Below are 14,341 nucleotides of genomic sequence, written 5' to 3'. Positions count from 1 at the left end.
AGGACCTGCAAGGTTCCAAAATGAAACTCAGCCTTTTGGCTCCTGGTTTCACTGTTAGGACTCACTTTGCAGGTGAGCAGGAAAGCACCTAGCTGCAGGGACCCAGGTGGAGGTGGGGAGGGGTATTGGTAGAAAGAAGGACTGACGTGGAGCTTTCATTTCCCCAGTTCCCTCCTTGGCAATCAACAGTAGTGGAAGAATTATGGCTAAACAGATGCCCTAGATCTGATCACCTGTGAAGTTATCTTCCCCTTTCCCTTTAATCTGACTGCTGTTTGCCATGTTGACTTCTCAGGAGCCACAGCTTTGGACCAGAGTAACTAGTAGTACAGTCTGGGTCCATTTCCTAGTTCTGCAACTGATTAGTTAAATGACCTCAGTCATATAGTCATCTGCAACTGACTAGTTAAATGACCTCAGTCATATAGTCAGATTTCTCTTCTTGCCTTGCTTTGTTTGTTTGCTTGTTTGTTGTGGTGCTAGGAACTGAACCTAGGGACTCGAATGTGCTAGGCAAATACTCTACCTCTATCCAGGCTATATTTCTTAACCAGTCTGTGCCTCAGTTTTCTCATTTGTGAAATAAGCATATTAATAGTATTTACTCCTTTGGGTGACTGGGAGGAGCAAATGAAATGCTATATGCTCACTTCCTGACACGATGTGAGTTTAAAATATACACACATAGAGGACAGCAGTGCTGCTACCTAGGAGGGGACTTGGGACACTGAAAGAGGCTGCACAGGCGTTTGTCAAGAGGCAAACACATCAGTCCAGGCCGGGGTTTTTTGTTTGTTTGTTTGTTTGGGTTTTTTGTTTGTTTGAAGCCAGGTGCACTTAATCACTGAGCCACATCCCCAACCCCTTTTTGTATTTTATTAGAGAGAGGGTCTCACTCAGTTGCTTAGCACCTCTCTGGTTATTGAGGCTGGCTTTGAACTTGTGATCCTCCTGCCTCAGCCTCCCGAGCCGCTGGGATTACAGGCAAGAGTCACCATGCCCGGCCAGGCTGGTGTTTTTGGTGTCCTCCAGAGTGGTCTACGATTTTCCTTTGCCCCTGGACAGAGAGTAAGCCTCAGCCAAGTCTGTGGACCTCGCCATGGTGGCCCAGGCTTCTTTGAGAACTCTCCTTACCCTGACCCCACCCAACAGAACAGTCTCTGGCCCTACCCCATCCCCAACACCAGGGGCTCCAGGAAGCCAAAAGTTCAGGGGCATCCCAGTGCTGAAGGTGGGTGCAGGACAGGATGTGGCATGAGGCTGAGACATCTCTTTTCAGATACTCACTAGTGTCTCTTTCATTGAGCCCCCTAAATGGGCTGTGCCTTAGTCTCCAGTCAGTGTCAACTCCCCACCAGGCAGGTAGCCTTGTCCCTGCCCAAGAGGCAGGCAGAATTGGACAGGGAAGCCTGGCTTGCACTTATCTCCTGGCACCTGGAGGAGGAAATGAAGGCAGCAATTAATTGTACAAGGCGGGTGGTTTGTGCAGCTTAAGTTCAGATAAAAAGTTTAATTATCCCTAAGCCCTAATACAAATTAATTAGCCTTCCATATTAGGAGGGTAAGCTTCCCTGCTCTTGCCTCAGCCCAGACATCACTGTGGATTACCGAGGATGCATGAGGAGAGAGGAGGCAGAGAAGTATGCAGTCCTCCATCGCCACCTGCTCAGGGCAGGCAGCTGCTCCTCATTGACCCCAGGAGGGTTGTGGATGGCTTCCTGAGTCTGGTGTGAGCACGGAGCTCACCTGTTCCTGGGATGTAGCCTCCAGAAAAAGTTTTCCATCTCCGCCCACAAAGCAGGGGTGGGACCTGGAAGAGAGTCCTCATTCACACACATAGAGGAGGACTAGTGAATAGGCCCTGGATTTAGTTATTGTCCCCTGGGTTGTGACTTCTCTATTTTTGTTTTTCTTATCTCGCTCTAAGAAATTCCACAGAGAAAATAGGCCCTAGACTCCATCAGGACTTAGAGCCACCCTCAGCTCACCCATGGCAGTGCTCCTGCTCAGGTGGGACCTAGGAGAGGATGTGGGATGAAGGTCCCATCATAGTCATTACGATTATAATTAACTGCAGCTTAATGAGTGTTTGCGGTCTAACAGGCAGAGTCTTTACACCAACATGCGAGGGGGGTTTCAGTCATTAACTCGTACATTCCACAAACATTTATTGAAATGCTTTGAGCAGGGGAATGATGTACTTGGATTTGCATTTGAAGAATATGCTTATGAATTAAAGGGGAACAAAGGTAGAAGTGAGAAATCTGGTTAAGAGCCTTTTTCAGAAGTACAGTCTAGAAATAATGGTGGTCTGGATCCAGGGCTTATTTTATAAACACTCATAAAGCTCTTACTATGTGCCAGGCAGAGCACATTTACAAATAGTAACCCATTTAATCTATCACAACAATTCTGTGAAGCGCATCCCATTATTTTATCATTGCCAGGCAACCAAGGACAGAGAAGGTAAGTAACATGCCCAGGGTGGACCAGCTAGTGATCAGCAGAACCAGGATTTGCCTCAAGCAGTCTGGTGACAGAATGCTTTTGACCACTATACTGTATTGCTTGTGGGGTGGGGTGAGGGGTGGAGAAGAGGGGGTAAGTTCTAGCTGACTCCCAGAGTCCTTTTCCAGGACCATCAATTCCTGACACCCCCATCCCCACCCCGCCCAGGAGAAGCTGGAAATGAAAGAGCAGGGGAATGGGAACCAAACTAACCCAGCTGGAGACCCAGTAGAGGGTTTTTCCTCTGGCAGGGCAGCGTGTTTTGAGCCCTGCTGATAAAGTTCCTAGGACAGGCTCTGGTACAAGGTACATTGCCAGTTTCCATGCTCCCATCCCCACCCACTTTTCTTCAGGCCAAACATTCCTGTTCCTTTGTTTCCCTTGAGATGATTTCCAAATAATTCAAATCCCAGTGTCCAGGTCAGTTCACCAATGTCCTATAGCACCTGGAATTCAACACAGCAGCCTGGAAATAGTCCACGCAAAGGAGAGAGGTTGATCTACCTACTCCCTTTTTCTGCTAAATTAAAGTTTTAGCAGTTATTACTGGTGGCCAAGGCTGAAGTTAAATTCCCCAGTGATTCTGAACATAGACTCCTGTTAAGCCAGGTTCCTCCCATCAGCTATACAAGCCATTGATTATTTGAATAGAAATGCTGGTGGTGTCATTTGTCTTTGTTAAAATTAAACTGTTTGGTTTCTCCCATGATTACACCCTGTTAAAATCCTTTTGACTCCTAAAGACTCCAATTCATAGTAGCTCTGTCATTTAGAAATTGGAAAAAATTACCTTAAAACAATCAGCAGTAGCATCATCATCGTAATCATCTTCAGATCCCAATGAAAAAAAATGAAAGAAAGGAAAGAAGTTTCAGCAACAATAATAATTTGTTAGTAAGCAGAGTCAAAGAGCAGAACTACTAACCAAGAAAGGTCAGAGGTCCAGCTGGCCCTCAGCAAGGACTGGAACAGGAACTCAAACTCTCTAACTTTCCTTTCCTCCTCTCATCTCTTTCTGCATGGCAGCCTTCTTCCTCTCTAACTACTACCTGGTTTTTTCTGATGGCAGAAAGCATAGCTGCCAACAGCTCCAGAGCTATATTTGTTGCTGTTTCTTTCTTTTAAAGAGATTGATCTGGTCCAAAAGGTACAATCCAAGAAAGAGGAAAAGGGACTCAACCTCGTTAGCCATCAGGAAAATGAAACTCAAACTCACACTGAGATGTCTGCACAGAACACACACCTGTAATCCCAGTGACTCTCGAGTATGATCCCAACCTTGGGAACCTAGGGAGACCCTATCTCAAAATAAAACACAAAGGGGGCTGGGGATGTAGCTCAGTGGTTAAGTACTCCTGGATTCAATCCCTAGAACAAAAACTATAAATAAGTAAAACCACTGAGGTACTATTTCATATCCACCAGAATAGCGATAATGAAAAAGACGGATAATAAGTGTTGTCTTAGGTAAGGAGAAATGGGACCCCTCATTCATCACTGATGGTGCAATTGAAAAACAGTCTGGCAGAGCCTCACATGGTTAAATATTGTTACCACCTGACTCCTGGAGAACTGAAAACATGTCCACACAAAAGCTTTCTAAGCAAAAGTTCACAGTCATATTACTTCTAAAAGGTAAAAAGTGGAAACAACCCAAATATCTGTCAACTAATGAATGAATCAACAAAATGTGGTATGGTATATCCATACAATTGTTTATTGAGGCATAAAAAAGGATGAAGTACTGATATGTACTACAACATGAGTAAACTTTATGCTGAGTGAAAGAAGTCAGACACAAAAGGCCACAAATTATATGAGTCATTTAGATGAAACATCCAAAACAGGGAATCTATAGAGACAGAATCAGTGGTGACCGGGAATAAGGGTGTAGAATGGTCACTGACAGCTAATGAACATGAACTGTTTTTGTTTTTGTTTTTGTTTTTGTTTTTCAGGGGAATAGGGTTATGAAAATGTTTAGACAGTAATTATGGAAACATAACTGTAAATACACACAAAAAAGTCTTTTGAAATGTATAATTTAAAAGGTTGATTTTTGTGGTATATAAATTGTATGTCAATAAAACTGTTAAAAAATAAACCTGGGAAAGGAAACCCTTGACCCAGCTTGGGTCCGATGCCCTATTTTGAACTTATTTGACTAGGGGAGTAGCAGAGGGGAAGGTTTGCAAGACCGTGGCAGCTCCTCTGTGCAGTTTATATCATAATGGTGGGAGGGGCACAGTTCCTGCAGGACGTAGGATATTAGTAGACAAAAAGTAAGTGCCCATCACACTGGCTGCTTATGGAGAATTTACAGTCACCCAAACACCAAATGAAGTGTTTCTTCTAAATTATTATCACAACTCTGGAAACACCCATTTTACAGGTGGCACAGGATCAAATTAACTGGCCCAGTATCATTTAGCAAGTTAGGAAGTAATACAGGGATAGGGTTCAAACTGAGATCTGACGCCAGTCTCTTCTCTCAATTATTAGGCCATGCTGCCTCCCTCTGGCTTTATACAAGTTGTTGAAAAATTCTGTAACACACCACTGGAGACCTAACTTTAGATCCATTCTTTGTTTCACTAAAGGAGACCCTTGCAACACGAAAACTGTGAGTTTCCTTTGCTGGCATAGGATTCCCCTTGATAATCTTGAAGAAGTTCCAGAAGTCTATAGAGATGGTTGCTCAACCCCTAAGAACCACATTGCTATCCACATCACCTTCCTAAGCTTGTCAAGGGTATAAAGAACTGGGACAAGAACACATCGTGCTCAAATCATGATGCAATAGGTCTGTAGCAGTCTCCTGATCCATCAGCCAGTTAACCTCACTCTCAAACAAGAAATCTGGTTAATTTGGCAAGATGTGTGCAAAGCAAACCAATATAGCTTATTTTCCAAGTGTTCACAAGCTGTCCACTCAATAATCTGCTCTTACATTTTGCCTGCAATCCCATGACAGAATTGATGGATGCCAAACCTGTCGGTCTATGGTTTCTCGGATCCCCTTTCTCCATCTTTAAAAATATAAATACAACAGTTTTCCATCTCTGTTCTCTTTGTATTGCTCTGCTGCACCATGATTTCTCAGAGATCATGGGCAGTAGTTCTGCAACCCCATCTGCACAGTTCTCCTGTGTCCTGGGGGAGGGTCCATGCGGGCCTGTAATGCAAGTCCACTGATTCCAGCTGCTCACTGCCTGCTCTCCCTCCTGACTTCCAGCTCCACATCCTTCCTATGGACACTTGTCCCAGCCTTTCCAAGATGAAGTTCATTCTTCATAGAGAAGGCAGAAGCACCTGGCAGTGGGGTTGTTTCTGCTTTCTGTCTGTCATAGGCTACTGCAGACCATCTGCCCCAGCAATAGGTATAGCCCCTCCTATTCTTTCTTCCAATGGATAAAACAACCTGTTCTGTTGTCATTAGCGTTTTCACTAGCCTCCGTCACTTTGAAACAGCTTTGGTTTCCCATACTCATGTGGCGCTTCCTTTTCATCTGAGGCCATGGCTGCTTCTCAGTTGTGTCATCTGAAAATCACAGCTTAATCCCAGGGATGGTTTGCTCTTCTCTAGCACTGCGATCGTTTGAATTTGGGACAATTAACTATGTTTTTAGAGTTTCCCACCAACAGAGATTATGGATTCCATAATGCCTAGATAAAAGCTGTATATGTCACAATGGGATTACGATATAGGTTACTATTCTTACCTTCGTTTTATAGATAAGGAAAGAGAGGCCCCAAGTACCAGTTCCCCAAAGTCACACAGTGACTAATGGTGGAATGGAGTTCTTGAACCCAGGTCATTTCACTGCAGAATCCAAGTTCTCATTTTCTTCACTTAAAGCCTGCCTTACATGTCATGGCCAACGAGGCAAATCTGGCCACAAAGAGCCACGAGGAATGTAGTAGGCACTGATATTAGTGTGTGTCTGAGGAAGCTTAAGCAAGTACAAAGGCCTCAACTCTGAGGAGGAGGAAGACAGTTCTCAAAACAGGAACCTGCTTCATAGGGTATAGAGGAGCTTAAATGAGATCATCCATTCATTCCCCTATAGTTGTCAACCACTGCCGCACCCTCCGCAAAGCCCCAAGCTTTTGGGGTAGGGACCTCAGAATTCTGAAACAGCTTGCCCATCCTCTTCCACATCCTCTCAGGTTCCCTTCAGGACAAATGACTTTGAGCCTACTTTAGCAACAACCATTCCTGGTCATGCTAAGCCTGTTTCTGCTCAGAGGCAGGGGAAATAATGTTTCTGGCTTTGGCCAGAGGAGTTATCACAGCTCTTTGCTTAATAAGGCCTTTAAATTATCTCAATAAAGAGGAGGCTAAACACTTAACCACTGTGGAGAGCATCTTATTGATTGGAGGAGGTAGGCTCTGGCCAGCTTGCCCAGGGCTGAGCGGGAGCCAGACCACACCAGTCCCAGTGGGCAGCTGCCAGGGTGTGAAGTACTTAAGGGAGTTTCTCCAAGCTCTGAGAGGAACCGGCACTGTCCCAATGTGACTTCACAGCTTAAGGGGCTGAGTTCCAGAGCTGATGGTCCCCCTCTGACACCAGTGTGGTCAGTAGAAAATAAAAGCAAGAGGAGTAGATTTTAAGCCCATCTGAGTAAAGAAGGGCAATTAATGTGATGTCTCTGAGCCTCAATTCTTGCATCTGTGCAGCAGGGCTAAGGCCAGCCAGGGCTCAGGGGCTTAGGAGAGGTCCAACTGAAACAGTGCTTTGTCAATTGCAAATCTCTACAGGAATAGAAAGCAGGTTTATTATTTTATTTTTATTATCATAAATGAGACTGTTGCTCTTTGGCTTAAAATTCATCCATGTCTCCTCACCATGGGATAAAATCTGTACTCCTCACTGTGACCCACTAGACTACTTCATGCTCTGCCCTGCCTATCCCCTCAACCTCCTCTGGTATCACTCCCCACCTCCCTCCCTGATTCTAGTCCCACTGGCTGGTGGAGAGTTCCTAGAAAGAGCCATGCTCCTTCCTACTGCCTCAGGGTCTCTGTACTTTCTGTTCTTCTACCTGGCACACTTGTACCCAGGTATTTGCATAGCTGGATCCTTCATCTTCAGATCTCAGCCTCAGAGAGGCCTTTTCTGACCACACTACTGCCACCGGATGCAGCATCTACTTCTGTTCTCTTCATAGAAACAACTGCAAGCTACAGTCTTGTTGAAGTATTCACTTACTGTGTATGGTCCTTTGTAGGAAGTTGGCTCTGTGAACATAAGGATCTGGTCTCTCTCCTTCACTCCTAAGTTGTACCACTGGACCTGGCACCCAGCAGACACGCCAAAAAATATTTGAATAAATGAATGAATGGGTGAAGGACTGGCTGGAAAGCCTGATTTTTTTCCCATATGATCCCTTTCTTCCTTACACTCTGCTTCTCTCTCTCTCTCAGATATGGAGACATGGTGCCGAAGACAATTGCAGGAAAGATCTTCGGCTCCATCTGCTCCCTGAGTGGTGTTCTGGTCATTGCCCTGCCAGTCCCTGTGATTGTTTCCAACTTCAGCAGGATTTACCACCAGAATCAGAGAGCCGATAAACGCAGGGCACAAAAGGTAAGTTGAAGGCACACGAATGGCAGTCGGGGTGGCATACAGGGAAGGGGGCAAAGGCAGGTTGTTAGGCCTGGGGTCCTTTGGAGGATCGCTATATAGATCGCCTATATTTGGGAAGGTAAGGTAGCTTTGTGTCCCTAACTGCCCACAGTGTCCTCCATTCCAGCCCCAGTCAGCTGCAAAACGCAACAAACCCTCCATTATCCGTAAGCTGATCATCCCCCTTTGGGATATTCTGCGGCAGTTCCTTGGTCCTTGGCTCTGCCCCGACTTCCTCAGCCATGACCACTGGCACTCAAGAATCTCCTGTCTCTGCCCTCTCCCAGCCAAGAGCTTAGTGGGAAACATAGTCTCGTTTTAATGTTCTATAATAGCCTATACAAAACCTAGTGACAAAAATAAGTGTACCAAGAACAACAATGAACACCATGAAAGGAGAACAGTCTGAGGCTACTGACTTCAGAGATAAATGACACATTAGGTTTTAGTAACCTGCAGGGCATCACAGGGTGAAGGCACAGAACTTAACTGATGGTCAGGACTCACCATCAATCCTGAGAAGAGGTCTAAATTATGCCCAGTGTGCACTCCTGAGGTCAGCAGGGAAGGGTGACGTCAAGGGGCCATGTGTAGAAAGGCTTGGGCTCTGAGGATGCTCATCTTCAGATCTCACAACTCGCCCTCAACCTCCATTCTGGAACAACCTGCCCTCTCAACTAGCTCTCCAGCATCTGATTTTCTAAGGCATCTGGCTAGTGAAAGTGAGGCAGGAATTTGAGGCAGCGTTCCTGTAAGGAAAGGACTGAGGGGAGTTTTCCATTTCCCTTCTGATCTGGGCTAAAGCTGGATACCCTTTGGCAGCATCTCTGCTTCCAAGGGGCAGGTGAGAGCCTCTGGGTACAAAGGCAAGGAGGGAATCTCGCTAAAAGATTGACTTATGGAGGCCTGGGCTTTTGTCTCCTTGTTTTATGCTCTCTTTCGTTCATTTACAGTACGAACATTTACTGAGCACCTATTACGGGCAGGCTTATTATTTCCTCCCACTTGCAAGGATAAGCCCTAGATGGTGGTAAGGCTTCAGTCTAAATCAAAAGACTCCAGAATTTCAGAACAAATCTGGTTATGCTATCTATAACAAAGCCACAAATTTGTTAAAGCTAGCTCCAAAATGTACAACACTTACTATATTTTACAGAGGATAATATATAATAAAATATACACAATTTCTACTTATTTGGTAACCCATTGGTTCCTACCTCCAGCAGATCATGTGCCCTTGTGGTTAACTCCTCCTCCCTGTCCTCCTGTCCACCTCTTTCCAAGCTAAACTTATTTTTACTTATCTTGACCTGTTCTATAATGTCATTAGCCTTATGATTTCTCTTCTATTGTCCTCTCTGTCCCTTCTAGCACCCGTCTCCTATCTATTCACCCAAGGATTTTCCCACCCCAACCTGCTCCCACTCATCCCAGAAATGAAAGTCTTCTCTCTTTCCCTGTTGGAGTCAGCTGGCAAGTTTGAACAACATCTAAATTCTTTACACAGTTCTATATAAAGGGGCAGGGAGAAACTGGAATCTCATATCCAAATCCAGGAGCCTGAGGCTGAAGGTCCAGGGATCCTGTCACACGTACACCCCTCCATACACCACCCCAAGCTGATGTAGGTTTTGGGCAGAGCAGGTGGGATACCCAGGAATTCTCAGCTCATATGGCAACAGTCCATCACAGCTGGGCTCTAGGTAGCTCCGGCAGCCACTCTCCCCTCCCCATCCATACTCTTACTTCTTAGAGCATCTCATCTACAAAGAATATAACAGTGGACATTTCCCTCTGGGACTGAATCAAGTTCATTGTGTGTGATTAGAATCCAGAAGGAGTCGTTCTGGCTTATTCCTCCCTCTAGCTGCTCAAGAATGGTGTCCCTCCCTCCCACCCTCCTCTCCATCTTCATCCCCCTTGAAATCAGAATAAATATTTAGAGTGTTTTCACCTAGGCTGGATACTGTTTCTCCTCAAGGTTGCTCTGCTCTGTCTCTTTCACCTTGGGGTTCCAGTGTCGAATCTGTCTTGGTGAGCCAAGGCAGGCAGGCCCAGGTACTTCATGGGAGTGGAGAGCTGGGACTGGGAGGTCAGGGAGGTAATGCTAGTCCTCAGCTAGACCCCATGACTTGGGGCCATCATGAAGGTAAACTCCAGCCCATGAGACTTGAGCATAAAAAGTTCACATGGTCATCTCTATCTGTGGACATTGATTTGCTTCAGTCTGCATGCCCTGAGTCAAGAGAAGTAGAGGTCAAGGGGGGAGATCTTGCAGTGCACAGGGAGAGGGATGTTTGGACCCTGTCTCCAGCCCTGGTGCATGCCCATATCCTTTGTTTAAGATGGGATATTTTGATGGATAATCATAGATTCACATGTAGTTGTCAGAAATAATAAAGAGAGCCAGGTGTGGTGGCAAGTGCCTATAATCCCAGCAACTGGGGAAGATGAGGCAGGGGGATCTCAGTTCAAAGCCAGCCTCAGCAATTTAGTGAGTCCTTAAGCAATTGAGTGAGACCTTGTCTCTAAATCGAAGTGCAAAAAAGGACTGGGGATGTGGCTCAGTGGTTAAGCACCCCTGGGTTCAATCCCTGATACAAATACAAAAAAGGGAGAGAGAGAGAGAGAGAGAGAGAGAGAGAGAGAGAGCGAGAGAGAGAGAGGATAAAGAGAGATCCCTTATAGTTTGTCCAATTTTTCCCAAGGGTAATGTTTTATAAAACTGTATAGTAAAATATCATATGGGGTGTGGACAATCATGCAATCCACCAACCTTATTCAAATTGTCTGGATTTACTTGTACCTGTGTATGTGTTTTACAGTTTCATCACCTAAGTTGGTGCACAGTCCAATCACAGTGATACTAAACATTTCCAATACCATGAGGACCTTGTGTTGCCCTTTAATAACTACACCCCACCCCATCTTAACCCAACAACCACATATCTGTTCTCCATGTATAAAATGTTGTCACTTCCAAAATGTTACATAAATGGATTCATATGGTAGGTAACCTTTGGAGATTAACTTTTTTCATTCTACATAATTCCAAGAGTTTCAATCAAATTGTGTGTATCGATAACCATTTATTTTTATTGCTGAGTAGTATTCCATGATATGGATGTACCAGTTTAACTGTTTGTTGAAGAACATCTGGGATGATTAGTTTTCAATTGTTATAAATGAAGCTACAGTAAAGTGCACAGTTTTTTATGTAAATGCAAGATTTACTTCATCTTCGATAAATGCCTTAGAGTGCAACTGCCTGTGCTCTCTTTTGACCCTTCCATTTCTTTCTCTTTCTTCTTCTTCTGCCTCTTCTGGAGCAAGAGATATAAATACTCATGGCCAAAGGGCACCTGTCAGCTAGACAACTAGAAAGCACTCGGTCTTGAAAGGCTTCACAGGAATTTCTAGGATTATGGTCTTGATCATAACAGTGCTTCAAACTGTACCAGGGAAGCAGCAGCCTTCTTCCGGATCTCTCCAACCCTGGAAATGCAGTTTCCCGGGCTTTGCTCTTTAATTTTAGAAACTTGCATGATAGCAGTTGAAATTCAGAGAAGGAAACCAGGTGTGGTGGCAATTTACTGTAATCCCACAGATTCAGGAGACTGAGACAGGAGGATTGCAAGTTTGAGACCAACCTCAGCAACTTAGCAAGACCTTGTCTCAAAATAAAAAAATAAAAAGGTCTGAAGGTGTAGCTCAGTGGGATAGGATGCCCCTGGGTTCAATCCCTCGTACCACATAAAACAAAAACAAAAAAACAAAACAAAACAAAAAAACAGAAGAAAAAAGAAATTCAAGGAAGGTGGAGGAGGAAATACCACAGAAGGAATACTTGGCTTGAAGGAAGGCCCAAGCTTGCTAGTCCACTTCCTTGCCCTGGATAAGTCATATTCCCTCATACATTTCATTCTTCATTCTTTGAAATGGTGTAGATAACCTCCAAGTCCTCTTAACTTTCATATCATTCTTATGGTCAGAGAAGAAAGTAAAGCTGACCAGTCCATATAAGGATTGAGCCTGTACCAATGGCTTTGTAAGCACAGATGTCTAGCCAACTATACATAATTATCCTCCTTACTTGGCCATCACAAAGTGCTTTATTCTTGAGCAAAGCATAAAGCCCTGTGCTGGGTGCCAGAGATAAAAATATGCATCGGCCACAGGTCCTGGCCCTCAGGAGCTCAAAGCCAAGCCAAAGAGCCCCAACAAATTCACATGTTGGGTATGGTTCTGTAAATACATCACGAACCTCTTTATCTTTTGTGGGAAATGATTAAATGATACAGTGCATTTGATATGACAGTCTGTTGCTTTAATAGAGCCCAGGGTAAGATAAGATTAAAAGAAGTGCCACAAAGGAGAACAGGAGAATCTTTCATCTCTAGAAAGTAATGAAGACAGACCCCAGATATGAAATGTCTGGCTCTAAGTGGTGCAATCAGATTATATAAGGCTATAATGAGCTTGACACAATTGGATTTCCATATGCAGCTCTCAACACCTAGCACTCACCCAAAGCAATATAGCCACATGAGCAAACAAGGAGGAACTTGCTTGAATATAAATAAACATCTAGCCAAGGAGAGGGCTGGAGAAGGATTCCTGGGACAACTATTCTAACTAGACCTTGAGTGAATATTTTTTGTTCAAAGAGGAGGAAGAGTGATAGGACTAACTTACTGGATTTTCTCTCCCAGGTTCTTCCCCTTTTCATTCTCTCCTTTATCTAAAGGAGCAGTTGTCCTCAGATTTATGGCAGGATCTCCCCCACATTTAGAATTCCAGGGAAGGGAATGAATTGTCTCTGCAAGGAAATTCTGGCTAATGGGGGACTTTGCAGGAAACATACAGTATGTCCTTTGTACATCTCTTGACTGCCTGAACCCTTGAGCCCCTGGGCTCCTTTTAGTAGATGAACCAGCCTGACAGGATACTTGGGAGTAGGGGACACTTGGGGGACAAGGTGACAAGAAATGAAAATTGCCACATTTTCTCAAGGACTCATCTGCTCAGAATCCATGCTGAAGTTACTTGCAGACTTGCCCAGAGGCAGGAGCAGGAAGCCCTCCACTCCAGGATGGGTCTGTGATCCTTGTGGGCTTTTCTGCTTCTTGAAGCAAGATCCCGGAACTGGGTCTATACCTACAGAGTCTAAACTTCAAGCTACATTTTTTTAAGCCAACAGGAACCTTTCTTTCCATTATCAAAGATTGTTTCCTCTTAGTCCCCTCTTTTTGACTGTGCTGCTGTCATGGAGACACTGATGGTCATGAGGAAGGAGAAGAGCACCAACATGTGAAGCATGTCCAGCCTTTCCCATTGCCTCTGCAAGCAAGAGAGGAGCTGAGACAGAGGTTCCACACAGTGGAGCTGGGGAGAGTTTCAACAGTCCTAGCTAAAGCCAAAGTGGTGTATGAAAATGTGTTCCATCCCTCCACCTCCACAAACCCATCGCCTCTCGTAAGCACTACATGCATTTCCACCAACATACACAACATAGTACACATATAGTGACACATCCAGGCATGAACTCCCAAAGACAGATATGCAATTGTAAATACATTTATTAACTTTAAGAAGTTTGACTCAGCACGGGGGGGGGGGGGGGGGGGGGGGAGGGCGGGTGTTACATCAGTAAAGAAAAAACTCCTGCCCTCAAAGAATTTATATTCTAATGGGAGAAAGACACAGTAGTAGGGCAAATATATAAAGCATTCTATATTCATATAAGTGCTAAGAGAAAAGCAGAAAGCAGAGAAAGTTAAGTACTGAGGAGCTCATATGCATTCCTCACTTTCCTTATAAAATTTGGGGACCTTCTGATGCAGGGAACTGCACAAGATCCTATGAGAATCAAGACAGCTGTCACATACTCTCCTTTAAGGCCCTTGAAATCTAGTTAGGAGATAATACTCAATTGAACAGCACTGCATAATACTGTGTGAAGGTCATGAAACCTTTGGGAGGAAAAAGAATTTGGATAGATGCTATTTCTCTACCAGGTACACATAGGCTAAAAAACATGAGTGAAAGCTCCTTGGAATTCTCATCATGGTCAAGCTGCACAAAGTGGGTACATGGTGTCTCAGAGATAGTCCCAGAGTCTCTAAGCAGAGATTCATGAGGTTGGGAAGCAGCAGACTCCTCCTTGTTGCCAGACATCACCTGGGAGGTCAGACTCTGGAAGC

The 14,341-nt window shown here is 44.6% G+C and overlaps 1 protein-coding gene across 4 annotated transcripts in view; it reads left to right on the top strand.

Annotated features, from left to right (window-relative positions):
* KCND3 (potassium voltage-gated channel subfamily D member 3) overlaps positions 1 to 14,341 on the top strand; it is a 214,830-nt gene that overhangs the window by 191,036 nt on the left and 9,453 nt on the right. For all 4 annotated transcript variants that reach the window (XM_079135461.1, XM_079135458.1, XM_079135459.1 and 1 more), the window contains exon 3: positions 7,937 to 8,099. In XM_079135461.1, the coding sequence (XP_078991587.1) occupies positions 7,937 to 8,099 (163 nt within the window). The remainder of the gene's footprint in view (positions 1 to 7,936; positions 8,100 to 14,341) is intronic.

Source organism: Sciurus vulgaris (assembly GCF_902686455.1).
Source record: "Sciurus vulgaris genome assembly, chromosome: 1".
In the NCBI taxonomy this organism is placed as follows: Eukaryota; Metazoa; Chordata; class Mammalia; order Rodentia; family Sciuridae; genus Sciurus; species Sciurus vulgaris.
The sequence above is the reverse complement of the archived record's forward strand: the minus strand, read 5'-3'. Positions and strand labels throughout refer to the sequence as shown.